We start from the raw sequence: 14,243 nt of genomic DNA, 5'->3' as shown, positions 1-14,243 counted from the left end.
CCAGGACTTTGGAAGAAGAGACAGACCCAAAATATCTGTCCCAACTTTTACACTGGGTACAGTGTATGCTATGGCAGGAGGTTATGAGTTTTACTTAGTGCTTTCTGGGTGCTCTTTCAGTATAGGCATGTTTAATAAAACTAATCGAACATTCATTCAAGAAGCTCCCAGTAATACAGGACACTGCACAAGTTTATATGTAGAGAGAGCACACTCCTGAAAGAACATCCCAGTATGTTTATAAATGTGTTCTGAAAATGGCACGTTTTATGTAACCCTGTACTTATAGAATCATAGAATATCAGGGTTGGAAGGGACCTCAGGAGGTCATCTAGTCCCAACCTCCTGCTCAAAGCATATAAAGCATAGAGAACAAAAAAAAAATGAGTAAGTCTACAGTGGGGAGATAAAAGGCAGTCCAAACTTCAGAAAAATTGGGGTTGTTTCTTTCAAAAACACATGGGATCTGATCCAAAGCTTGTTGAAGTTAATGGAAGCTCTCTTATTGACTTCAGTGGCCTTTGGATCAGAGACATCAGGTCCTTTTGGCTATGGGACCTGGGATTCTGAATGGGCCAAACACAATGTTTATTTCAGTTTTATGTTTGGTCAGATTTCTTTGAGTTTTGTTCCTCCCCATGTATCATAATCAGTGCTTATGGTATAAAATGTTCAGCCATGCGACATGAGGGAATTAGAGCAGACACCTAGGATGTGTAAGTGTCATAAAGGTGGCCAAAGAGTTTCTCATCTAACTGTTATTTTTACCCATTCATTGCGAGGGGGTGGGGAGGGATGTTAGAAATTTTTAACTTTGGGGCGGAAATCTTCCATGCTTGGGGCAGAAGCTTAGTGTTGTTGTTTTATTTTTGTAAAAGCTTGAACCATCTTTGTGCAATTGGAGAATGGAGGAAAATTACACACACTTTTTTGAACAGGACTCCAGTCCTGTTTGGAACTTGACATTTTGTGCAGACATACCGTAATGCTCACTGAGGCCCGTGTGCTTTTTTTAGTTTTGGAAGAGTGGAAAGCAATGATTAAAAAATATGTATCCAAAAATAATTTCTGAACATGCTTAGGAGACATCTACTAAGAGTTTAGCAAAGCCTAATGAAGCCAGTGGCCTAACTGACTTCACTATTCACTGTGTCCGCCTGCTCTGAAGAAGGGATCAGGCAGAAATAGTCTATTCATCCTAGGGCCCATCTACACTAAAAATAAAAAGCCCATATTTGTTGGGGAACTTGATTACAATACAACTGTCCCTTGACCCGGGTACTACATGGTTCAAATTCATAGTGTGGATAGGACCTAAATGTCATATAACCTAGTCATGCAACTGAGCTAAAACTGTGTGTTTCTTGGTCCCAAAAACCAGCTCTGAATGTTGATTTATATTCTTCATCTGAACTAGATGTCTGGTATTTGAAAGTTTACAAAACACTTAGACAAAGGAACATTGTTAGAGGAATATTGCATTGAAATGTAACAAATGGCTATCAAAAAATAAAAGCACCACATGTGAAAATATGTAACAGTTCTGTGCAATGCTTGTTCACATATTAAAAAGTGAAAATGCAAAGTAGGGTTGCCAACCCTCCAGGTATTAATCTTGAATTGAAGATCACCTAGTGTGATGAAACCTCCAGGAATACATACAACCAAAAGTGGCAACCCTAATGAAAAGGGTGATAAACTATTTATCACGTGCAGGATACAATACTGAAAGGACTTCTTGGACGGCAACAATTTCTGGATCATACTAGCCCTCTGCTCCTGTATGTCTGTCTATTCTGCAATCCATGCTTATGTTAGAACATTGAACAAAAAAAACCCCCTAGAGGACAGAGCACATCATTCCACTTGTACTTGGAAGCACCACCATAGGTGTCGACTTTCTAACGTGCCGGGGGTGTGCTCCCGCCAGTTCTGCCCCAGGCCCTGCCCCCACTCCACCCATTCTCCCAAGGCCCTGTTCCTCCCCCTCTTCTGAGCGTGTCCTGACACCGCTCCTCCCGCCACTGCCTCCTGCACCCTGTGGAACAGCTGATCTGCAGGAGGCACTGATCAGCAGGGCAGGCGGGAGGCACTGCGGGGAGAGGGAGGTGCTGATGTTGGGGGGAAAGGGGGCTGCTGGTGGGTGCTCAGCACCCACTATTTTTTCCATGGGTGCTCCAGGGCTGGAGTTGGCGCCTATGAGCACCACCGTTAATTTTGTCTTGTTTGGCTAAACCAGTGGTTCTCTACCTGTATGCACCCAGGGTCCATTGACTATATGTAAGGGGTTCACAAAAGACACAGACTGAAAACTGACTAAACAGAATTCAACTATATATACAGACAATAGATTTCCAAAGGGGTCCGCCCCTCCATTTGAAATTTCCAAAGGGGCCTGACCTCCATTTCAAATTTTTTAGGGGTCCTCAAATGAAAAAAGGTTGAGAACCACTGGGCTTAGACCATTTAATCAGCGAATGTTTTTCTAAGTTGGCTGAGATCAGATCAGTTAGCAATATATAAGGAAAATGTAAAAATCTGTGTTTTTTTTTCTATGCAGGAGACGTCACTGTGAATCATTGTAATTACTCAGGAATTCTGTAAGGAGCTTGATACCACTGCTGCTCTCAGGGTTTGCAGACAAGTTTACATTTGTTCCAGCAGCATGGCATGTGTCTGTGCTCTCTGATTTTTCCAGGTGACCCCTCAGCAGGCAAAGGAAAGGAATTTAAATTGGTAATCCCCTTGCAATGACTGAGAAACACCTATCTTAGCTTGTTCTGGGTTGGGTATTAATGTAGACTTCTTTCTGTTCCAGAAATAACTGGGATAATAGTAAATAGAGCTCAGGGCTGATGTGTTATCTGACTTTGAGCCAGGCTTCTTCCTGAAGCAGATCAATTCAAACTAGTTTCTTTGTTCTTTAATCTAATTTTACTAGGTTGTTTTCTCTAGAATTCATGTAAGGAGACAAGATGCATGGACCATAGAAAGACCATTGTAGATGTTCAGTATTGATGAGAGCCATCTGGACTTCACTGCAGAAGATTTACAGAAATTCTTGTCCCTAATCAGGTGACACAAACACAAAGGAAAAAGAACACAGCCAATGGATGGCTGCTGAAAGCTTTCTCGGCATTTGTATTTTACATGGTGACAGAGAAATTCTGAGAAAAGCGTGGGGGTGGGGAAACAAGGGCCCAGATACACTGGGGCAAATCTGAAGTGCAGAGTTTAGTTTAAGGCTAGAAGGGACCACTAGATCACCTAGCCCTGGTCTACACTAGGACTTTAGATCGAATTTAGCAGCGTTAAATCGATTTAAACCTGCACCCGTCCACACAATGAAGCCCTTTATTTCGACTTAAAGGGCTCTTAAAATCGATTTCCTTACTCCACCCCTGACAAGTGGATTAGCGCTTAAATCGACCTTGCCGGCTCGAATTTGGGGTACTGTGGACACAATTCGATGGTATTGGCCTCCGGGAGCTATCCCAGAGTGCTCCATTCTGACCGCTCTGGACAGCGCTCTCAACTCAGATGCACTGGCCAGGTAGACAGGAAAAGAACCGCGAACTTTTGAATCTCATTTCCTGTTTGGCCAGCGTGGCAAGCTGCAGGTGACCATGCAGAGCTCATCAGCAGAGGTGACCATGATGGAGTCCCAGAATCGCAAAAGAGCTCCAGCATGGACTGAACGGGAGGTACGGGATCTGATCGCTGTTTGGGGAGAGGAATCCGTGCTATCAGAACTCCGTTCCAGTTTTCGAAATGCCAAAACCTTTCTGAAAATCTCCCAGGGCATGAAGGACAGAGGCCATAACAGGGACCCGAAGCAGTGCCGCGTGAAACTGAAGGAGCTGAGGCAAGCCTACCAGAAAACCAGAGAGGCGAACGGCCGCTCTGGGTCAGAGCCCCAAACATGCCGCTTCTATGATGAGCTGCATGCCATTTTAGGGGGTTCAGCCACCACTACCCCAGCCGTGTTGTTTGACTCCTTCAATGGAGATGGAGGCAATACAGAAGTAGGTTTTGGGGACGAAGAAGATGATGAGGAGGAGGTTGTAGATAGCTCACAGCAAGCAAGCGGAGAAACCGGTTTTCCCGACAGCCAGGAACTGTTTCTCACCCTAGACCTGGAGCCAGTACCCCCCGAACCCACCCAAGGCTGCCTCCTGGACTCAGCAGGCGGAGAAGGGACCTCTGGTGAGTGTACCTTTTAAAATGCTATACATGGTTTAAAAGCAAGCATGTGAAAGGATTACTTTGCCCTGGCATTTGCGGTTCTGCCTTTGCAAAAGGTTTCTGGGGAGGGCAGCCTTATTTCGTCCTTCATGGTAGGACACTTTACCACTCCAGGCCAGCAACACGTACTGGGGAATCACTGTAGAACAAAGCATTGCAGTGTATGTTTGCTGGCATTCAACCAAAATCCGTTCACGCGGTGGGAGGAGGCAAAATGCGACCTTGTAACGAAAGCACATGTGCTATGTATGTAATGTTAACTTTCAAGGTTTACCCTGAAAGAGTGTAGCCACTGTTTTATAAAATGTGTCTTTTTAAATACCGCTGTCCCTTTTTTTTTCTCCACCAGCTGCATGTGTTTCAATGATCACAGGATCTTCTCCTTCCCAGAGGCTAGTGAAGCTTAGAAAGAAAAAAAAACGCACTCGCGATGAAATGTTCTCCGAGCTCATGCTGTCCTCCCACACTGACAGAGCACAGACGAATGCGTGGAGGCAAATAATGTCAGAGTGCAGGAAAGCACAAAATGACCGGGAGGAGAGGTGGAGGGCTGAAGAGAGTAAGTGGCGGGCTGAAGAGAGTAAGTGGCGGGCTGAAGACAGGGCTGAAGCTCAAAGGTGGCGGCAGCGTGATGAGAGGAGGCAGGATTCAATGCTGAGGCTGCTGCAGGACCAAACCAGTATGCTCCAGTGTATGGTTGAGCTGCAGCAAAGGCAGCTGGAGCACAGACTGCCACTGCAGCCCCTCTGTAACCAACCGCCCTCCTCCCCAAGTTCCATAGCCTCCACACCCAGACGCCCAAGAACACGGTGGGGAGGCCTCCGGCCAACCAGCCACTCCCCCACAGAGGATTGCCCAAAAAAAAGAAGGCTGTCATTCAATAAATTTTAAAGTTGTAAACTTTTAAAGTGCTGTGCTTAAAGTGCTGTGTGGCATTTTCCTTCCCTCCTCCACCACCCCTCCTGGGATACCTTGGTAGTCATCCCCCTGTTTGTGTGATGAATGAATAACGAATGCATGACTGTGAAGCAGCAATGACTTTATTGGCTCTGCAAGCAATGATTAAAGGGAGGAGGGGAGGGTGGTTAGCTTACAGGGAAGTAGAGTGAACCAAGGGGCGGGGGGGTTCATCAAGGAGAAACAAACAGAACTTTTACACCGTAGCCTGGCCAGTCATGAAACTGTTTTTCAAAGCTTCTCTGATGCGTACCGCGCCCTCCTGTGCTCTTCTAACCGCCCTGGTGTCTGGCTGCGCGTAACCAGCAGCCAGGCGATTTGCCTCAACCTCCCACCCCGCCATAAACGTCTCCCCCTTACTCTCACAGATATTGTGGAGCACACAGCAAGCAGTAATAACAGTGGGAATATTGGTTTCGCTGAGGTCTAAGCGAGTCAATAAACTGCGCCAGCGCGCCTTTAAACGTCCAAATGCACATTCTACCACCATTCTGCACTTGCTCAGCCTGTAGTTGAACAGCTCCTGACCACTGTCCAGGCTGCCTGTGTACGGCTTCATGAGCCATGGCATTAAGGGGTAGGCTGGGTCCCCAAGGATACATATAGGCATTTCAACATCCCCAACAGTTATTTTCTGGTCTGGGAATAAAGTCCCTTCCTGCAGCTTTTGAAACAGACCAGAGTTCCTGAAGATGCGAGCATCATGCACCTTTCCCGGCCATCCCACGTTGATGTTGGTGAAACGTCCCTTGTGATCCACCAGAGCTTGCAGCACTATTGAAAAGTACCCCTTGCGGTTTATGTACTCGGCGGCTTGGTGCTCCGGTGCCAAGATAGGGATATGGGTTCCATCTATAGCCCCACCACAGTTAGGGAATCCCATTGCAGCAAAGCCATCCACTATGACCTGCACATTTCCCAGGGTCACTACCCTTGATATCAGCAGATCTTTGATTGCGTGGGCTACTTGCATCACAGCAGCCCCCACAGTAGATTTGCCCACTCCAAATTGATTCCCAACTGACCGGTAGCTGTCTGGCGTTGCAAGCTTCCACAGGGCTATCGCCACTCGCTTCTCAACTGTGAGGGCTGCTCTCATCTTGGTATTCATGCGCTTCAGGACAGGGGAAAGCAAGTCACAAAGTTCCATGAAAGTGCCCTTACGCATGCGAAAGTTTCGTAGCCACTGGGAATCGTCCCAGACCTGCAACACTATGCGGTCCCACCAGTCTGTGCTTGTTTCCCGAGCCCAGAATCGGCGTTCCACAGCATGAACCTGCCCCATTAGCACCATGATGCATGCATTGGCAGGGCCCATGCTTTCAGAGAAATCTGTGTCCATGTCCTGATCACTCACGGGACCGCGCTGACGTCGCCTCCTCGCCCGGTATCGCGTTGCCAGGTTCTGGTGCTGCATATACTGCTGAATAATGCGTGTGGTGGTTAATGTGCTCCTAATTGCCAAAGTGAGCTGAGCGGGCTCCATGCTTGCCGTGGTATGGCGTCCGCACAGAAAAAAGGCGCGGAACGATTGTCTGCCGTTGCTCTGACGGAGGGAGGGGCGACTGACGACACGGCTTACAGGGTTGGCTTCAGGGAGCTAAAATCAACAAAGGGGGTGCCTGTACATCAAGGAGTATTTCAGGCAGGACTGCACGGAGGGTTCCAATAAGAAATGGTGCACCTAAGTTATCGTTGTTATTGGAACAAGGAGGTTAGCCTGGCCTCTGATTGATACATGGCTAGATTTACCTCGCTGCACCTTCTCTGTGAGTGACTGCAGTGTGACCTAGAGGAATGAGTCCCCTAGACAGGGGAGGAGGCAAATGAGTACAAAACAAATCTGGTCTATTTCTTGTTTTGACCCACTCCATCTATCTTTTACATCTTTGGCTGGCAGCAGACGGTGCAGAAGGACTGCATGCCATCCACATCTCATGGCTGCTTGGCAGAAGATGGTACAGTACGCCTGCTAGCCATCCCCATCTCTTGCCTGCCTGGCAGAAGATGGTGCAATACGACTGCTAGCAATCCTCATCTCTTGCCTGCCTGGCAGAAGATGGTACAGTACGACTGCTAGCAGTCCGTATCGCCTGCCTGCTCACCATAAGATGGTTCAATAGGACTGACTGCAGGACTAAAGAGAATGACCTGGTCAAGTCACTCCAAATTTAGTCCCTGCGCCCATGTCTGCCCAGGCGCTCCCAGCCGACGCGGCCAGGAGCACCTCGGACACGATGAGGACGACTACCAGTCGTATTGCACCGTCTGCTGCCAGAAGGCAAGGGGTTGCTGCTACTGTGCAGCAAAGCCGTACCGCGTCTGCCAGCACCCAGGAGACATAGGGTGACGGTTACCTGAGCGGGCTCCATGCTTGCTGTGGTATGGCGTCTGCACAGGTAACTCAGGAAAAAAGGCGCGAAATGATTGTCTGCCCTTGCTTTCACGGAGGGAGGGAGGGAACGGGGGCCTGACGACACGTACCCAGAACCACCCGCGACAATGTTTTAGCCCCATCAGAGCGCTCCATTGTGACTGCTCTGGACAGCACTCTCAGATGCCCGATTGTTTGCCATTGCTCTGACGCTGGGAGGGGCGCTTACAGGGTTGGCTTCAGGGAGCTAAAATCAACAAAGGGGGTGGCTTTACATCAAGGAGTATTTCAGGCAGGACTTCACAGAGGGTTCCAATAAGAAATGGTGCACCTAAGTTATTGTCCTTATTGGAGCAAGAAGGTTAGCCTGGCCTCTGATTGATACATGGCTAGATTTACCTCGCTGCACCTTGACTGCAGTGTGATCTAGAAGAATGAGTCCCCTAGACAGGGGAGGGGGGGGAAGCAAATGAGTACAAAACAAATCTGGTCTATTTCTTGTTTTGACCCACTCCATCTATCTTTTACATCTTTGGCTGGCAGCAGACGGACTGCATGCCATCCACATCTCATGACTGCTCGGCAGAAGATGGTACAGCACGACTGCTAGCAGTCCGTATCGCCTGCCCGCTCACCATAAGACGGTTCAATAGGACTGACTGCAGGACTAAAGAGAATGACCTGGTCAAGTCACTCCAAATTTAGTCCCTGTGCCCATGTCTGCCCAGGCGCTCCTGATCGACCTCACAGAGGCGACCAGGAGCACCTCAGACATGACGATGACGGCTACCAGTCGTACTGTACCGTCTGCTGCCACAAGGCAAGGGGTTGCTGCTACTGTGTAGCAATGCCGTACCGCGTCTGCCAGCACCCAGGAGACATAGGGTGACGGTTACCTGAGCGGGCTCCATGCTTGCCATGGTATGGCGTCTGCACAGGTAACTCAGGAAAAAAGGCGCGAAATGATTGTCTGCCCTTGCTTTCACGGGGGGAGGGAGGGAACGGGAGGCTGACGATATGTACCCAGAACCACCCGCGACAATGTTTTAGCCCCATCAGGCATTGGGATCTCAACCCAGAATTCCAATGGGCAGCGGAGACTGCGGGAACTGTGGGATAGCTACCCACAGTGCAACGCTCCGGAAGTCGACGCTTGCCTCGGTACTGTGGAAGCGCTCCGCCGAGTTAATGCACTTAATGCACTTAGAGCATTTACTGTGGGGACACACACACTCGAATTTATAAAACCGATTTCTAAAAAACCGACTTCTATAAATTCGACCTTATTCCGTAGTGTAGACATACCCTCAGTCTTGACTGACTGTATATCACAGGCTACCAACAGCACCCCACACTGAGCCCAACAAGTGAAATTAGACCAAAGTATTACAATCCATAGGACACTGAACTATTATGTGCCACAGGCAAAGAATAGGAGGGACCGAGGTGTACTAGTGCCAGAGGCCCCAACACTGGATGACAATTCTGTCACCCATAATCAAGGATATCTTCTGTTCCATAAATTCATCTGAAATTAAATGACTGTCAGTTTCCAGCTTCATGCAAGGTGCAGTATAGCCTGCAATGGGCACTGTTTCCCCTCAGCTCCTGCTAATGGCACCAATTCCTAATAAGGGTGGGGGTCAAACCCCCCCTTCATAGGCACATGGGAGGGTGGTTGTGACATACCCCGCAAGTCCCCATTTAAATGGTAATGTAACTCCTTGATGACAATCCATTACACTTATATAGCATTGCTCATCCCAAAGGTCTTTCAGAAACATTAATTAGTTAAGCCTCACAGCACCTTCGTGGGGTTGGCAAGTGTTAAGTTATAGTGTAGTATTATTTATTCCATGCACTAGTGAAATGCCACACAGGGATCAGAACCCCACGGCCGTAGGCATTGGACGTGCATGCACACAAAGACAGCCCTTGACCTAAAGAGCTTACAATATAAACATATAACAAAAGACAACAGGGAAAGGAAAACAGGTAGGAGAAGATCCGGTAACTGCGAAACATGCTTCTTTGTTATTACAATAAGCAGCACTGCCCACTGCCTTGCCACACAATCACTCCCAACCCAAGAACAAGTCCCAATGGAAAAAAATCAACTCTTTGAAAATGTTCTGGCTGAGCCACCTCACAAGGGAAAGTGACACACACAACATCTGCAGCATTTGTCTCAAGGATTGCATGACACACCTACTGTTAAAGTGTAAAGAAATACATTTCGCTATTGAGGTGTGGGCTCGATGCAGCACTTGAAGAAACAATGATCCTCTCTGCTTTCTGGAACTGGCAATTTGATGACCAGCATCTTTAGTGCAATGAGATTCATGGCCTGCTGTATTAGGCAAAATGATCTAGAGCACACTTGGACTCACTCTCTGCACATGAGAGGCCTGTGGGGAAATGGAATGAGCACTGACACCCTCATGTAGGTGTTTATTTCAAATCTGATCTTAATTCATAATGCAACAGAAATTTTAAAAAGTGCTAGTGAAATACTGTGATGGCAGCTAAGAATAAGTGGAGCCGGGAGAACTTGGAAACATCCTGTGCATTAAGTAGTACTGGTCAAATACCAGGGGAAAATATGTTGAATAATTAATGTCACAGATATTGCTAGTACTTATTGCATAATTTATTCAATCCATATCCCCAGCATTCATCAGATTTATTCAATGAATAGGACACAAGCAGCTGTAGAGCTGGTTAAATCCATTAAAAAAAAAACCTGTTAACTAAATTATTTGATTAAGGCAGCAATTTTTGGTGTCTAATATATTCTGTAAATATCATTCATCCAGCTGTAATAGTAATGAACTGGCTCTTTTGAACAGGCTTCCTCCAGTTTTTGGAGGCTTCTAAGCCTGAAGCTGTATAATTAAGGCCAGAAACAAAAGCTCTGTTCAAGTAATATTACAATTCAGGTTTAAACCATAAAGGACAAGGAATTTAAGGCTGCAACTCTCTTCTCCAGTTATCCTATTATGCTATACCAAGGTTGCCCTACAAGTTACACTGAGGCAGGACTGTCCCAGCTTCTGAACAGGGCCTGCATTCCAGAAGTGAGTTGTGGGGAGAGAAATTAATGAGCACAAACACAGGCATTGTTCCCTATTCTATTGTTTACAATAATTACATAGTTCCTGTCAGTGCTATGAACGAAGACGGATAACTCTTCTGCTATTTTTGTTGTTTTTTTTAACACAGCTCTAGGGTAACTTTCAGAGTTCCAGCAAAACAATAATGTTTTCAAGTGCTCAGCAAGCCAGCCCGCTCCCATTCCCATACATGCAATGTTCAACTGCTGTGCAAATTCTCCCAACCCTAAGATACCTTTGCCTCGCACAACGCTTCCTTGGTTCTAAGTGATTAGTATCTTTAGCCATGTGCTTCTGGGCACATGGTACATAGGGCAGTTGCATCATAGCCAGCGTGGGTGAATTCTTCCCCATATCCCAGAGATTTCTCTGGGGATGGGCATTAAGATCAGTTGAGACACTGTGGGAGCCCTGCTGGTTGAGTCTCCCAGGGAGACATGTTGAATCATGTGTTGTTTTTGTTTGTCTTGGATATGGAAAAATCCTGGTGGTGAATTAGGGGAAGGGTGTTGTTCATTGTTGCTGGGGGTAGTAAGCAACGTTCCCTCTAATTTTTTCTATGTCCGTGTGTGGAATGAATTTTGTTATGTGCACCAATATGGAGGTGATGTGTGGCAGGGGTGGGGTTGAGGGGTTTGGAGTGTGTGGGGGGGCTGGGGCAGGGGCTCAGGGCTGGGGCAGAGGGTTGGAGTGCGGGAGGAAGGGGGTGAGGACTCTGGCTGGGGGTGTGGACTCTGGGGTGGGGATGAGGGATTCAGGAGAGGGCTCAGGGCTTGGGCAGAAGATTGAGGTGCAGGGATGAGGGCTCTGGGGTGGGTCCGAGGCTGAGGGATTCAGGGTGCAGGAGGGGGTTCAGGGCTGGGGAAGGGGTTGGGGTTGGGCTCCAGCTGGGGCTGTGGGCTCTGGGGTGGGGCCAGAGATGAGGAGTTGGGGTGCAGGCTGCCCCGGCCCTGCGGTGGGGGTAGAGGACTCCCTCCTCTCTTGCTGCAGCTGCCATGGGGCTGGGGCCAGGGCTGGGAGAAAGGCGCCTCTCCCCACTGGCAGCGTGTCTGCGTGGCCCTTTATAGCCTGCTGCATGGCCGCGCAGCTTAGAGGGAACTTAAGTAGTAGGTATTTCTGCATGCATCTCTCTGTTGCTTTAGCAAACATGCCTCCCTCCATCACATATCCTGCGCACAGTGAACAAGGTTCTCATCTTACTACATACTAGGCCACAATGACACCAGAAAACATCTCCCTTTTTTCCTACACTATTGTGTGTGGATATTTTGTAAATAGGTGGGGCAAAATACAGCTGTGTTCATACACTTATTTCTCTCAGTTTAACATGCGTGTTTGCCTGTGTGCCATCCCCTAGTACATTCATACCACAATAACACCACTTTCTGTTTGGATAGCAATTTCATTTCACTACATCACCTTGCTATCCTTGATACAACTCTCTGATTGAAACTTACTATATAGTAGAACCTCAGAGTTACGAACACCTCGGGAATGGTGGTTGTTCGGAACTCTGAACAAAAGGTTATGGTTGTCCTTTCAAAAGTTTACAGCTGAACATTGACTTCATACAGCTTTGAAACTTTACTATGCAGAAGAAAAATGCTGCTTTCCCTTAATTTTTTTAGTAGTGTATATTTAATACTGTACTGTATTTGCTTTTCTTTTTTTTTTTTTTTGATCTCTGCTCCTGCTGCCTGATTCCATACTTCTGGTTCTAAATGAGGTGTGTGGTTGACTGATCAGTTCGTTACTCTGGTGTTCATAACTCTGAGGTTCTACTATACATGTATTATGCTGTGTGAGTCTTATTGCTCTGAAGTGTTTTGTATGCCCATAGACTGCACAGGTTCTACAACATGAATCAAAGCTAAATCAGGTGGTGTTGCTCCAGTTTCTGCTGCTCTTATTGCTATTGCCTTGTATATAACAAAATAACACCTCCTGAAGAATAACATGCAGTCAGTGTTGGCTACCAAACAGAAAGAAAAGAAAAATCCAAAGGAACTACTCATTTCAGGTATCTTCCTCCACTGATGGGGTAGAGATCAAATTATAAGCGGAGGAAGCTGTGTTGTTGCGGGTCTCTCTAGTTTGCTGGGGGGAAGGGAGGGATTGGATTGGCTTGGATCTAGGACCTATGTAGTCTTAATCCACCACTGTATCAATATCCTTAGTCCAGAGCTTTGGGGTGGGAAAGTGGAAGAAAATTTAGGGTGCTCATTGCTGGCCTATCTGAAACTAATTGAAACTAATGCTGAGCACTTTTGAAAATTCTACTCTTTGCGCTCTTTAAATTATCCACTTCATGACTATCCCGTTGAGATTTTAACTGAGGCAACCGAGCAATTACTATGTGACACTGATCTTTAAACTCTTTACCCCAAGAGGGAATAGAACATAGTTCATAGTGGCCAAGAATTGACAAGCTCTTGCTTCCAAAGGAAAAAAGTCTGCAAATTTTCCAAATCTTCCACAAAAATCTGTCAGCACCACTAAATAATGTGTTAACAGGTTAAGCAGTCTTGTAAGGACAAGACCTAACATTTTTCATCGGGTGTTATGCAAAGAGGCAGAGTAAGATAATCAATACACCTCACTCTAGATTCAGCTGTCCCCCATGTAGAGTAGCTGCAGAATAGACAATTTGATAGTGACTCATTTGCAGGGGGATGATCAGTGGCTCTCGCACTATATGTGGAGGAGGATGAGAGAATCAATCAAGTCAAGCGTTCTCTCTCTCTCTCTCTCTCTCTATTTCCACTTCCTCCCACTCCTTCAGGACTCCGCCTGCTACTAACAATTTTAAAATCACACACTTTTGTGCCAGATAGCTACTGCTGTCTGTATGCCACTGCTGACCTGCAGAGCATCACTCAGAGAAAGGCAGACCAAGGCAGAGTTAAAAGGCCTTTTTCATTCTCCTCACATCACCCATTTTATCTCCCCTCCTCCTTATGCCTGTTTCACCTCCTGTATCCTTCCACAGTGGTGCTATATGCTGATAAGACAATATTTGACTGCAAAAAATATAGTATCTCATTTATGGCCATGAGGGATGGGCTTTTTGGGCTGCTTCAGTGTTCCTCTTTAAGGGCTCAGTCCTGTAATGTGCCAACCTCATACCTTCCAGGAGGCACTCAGTATCTCACAGCATTGGGCCTCGATTACACATTAATTTCATGCCCTTACCTTCCAGGCCCTGCACAGTTCTGGACCTGTTTCTCTCTTCTCTCATAGCCTCCAAGTCTCTCTCTCACTCAGTCGTCACATTCCTCAGAGCCTCTAATGGAGGGCACTCTACTCGCCTCAGCTACACTGCTATTTATACCATGCTAGCTGTGTGTGACATATCTGTGGAGGGGGTCCTAGCAAAAATATATTACAGAATTAAAGAAACAGAAGTTTTTCTGTGTCCCCAGTAAAAATCACCAAGACTAATACAATCGCTGCATTGCTTGCACCTAAACTGATATGGCTGATGTTTTGTCAAGATATTTCTAATGTTCCTATCACAGCAGTATCTGTGTATGCACCATCTGACTGCTGTCATC

The 14,243-nt window shown here is 46.8% G+C and overlaps 1 protein-coding gene across 1 annotated transcript; it reads left to right on the top strand.

Annotated features, from left to right (window-relative positions):
- The first annotated feature begins 3,273 nt into the window (after nt 1-3,273).
- Nucleotides 3,274-5,136, top strand: LOC142071252 (uncharacterized). Its single transcript, XM_075126151.1, has 2 exons — nt 3,274-4,206; nt 4,595-5,136. Exons 1-2 carry the CDS (start codon nt 3,627-3,629, stop codon nt 5,134-5,136), a joined length of 1,122 nt encoding a protein of 373 aa, XP_074982252.1. The 5' UTR covers nt 3,274-3,626.
- The last annotated feature ends 9,107 nt before the right edge of the window (nt 5,137-14,243 follow it).

Source organism: Caretta caretta, chromosome 2 (assembly GCF_965140235.1).
Source record: "Caretta caretta isolate rCarCar2 chromosome 2, rCarCar1.hap1, whole genome shotgun sequence".
Taxonomy (NCBI): domain Eukaryota; kingdom Metazoa; phylum Chordata; order Testudines; family Cheloniidae; genus Caretta; species Caretta caretta.
Note: the sequence above shows the minus strand (reverse complement) of the source record. Positions and strands in the feature narration are given on the sequence as shown.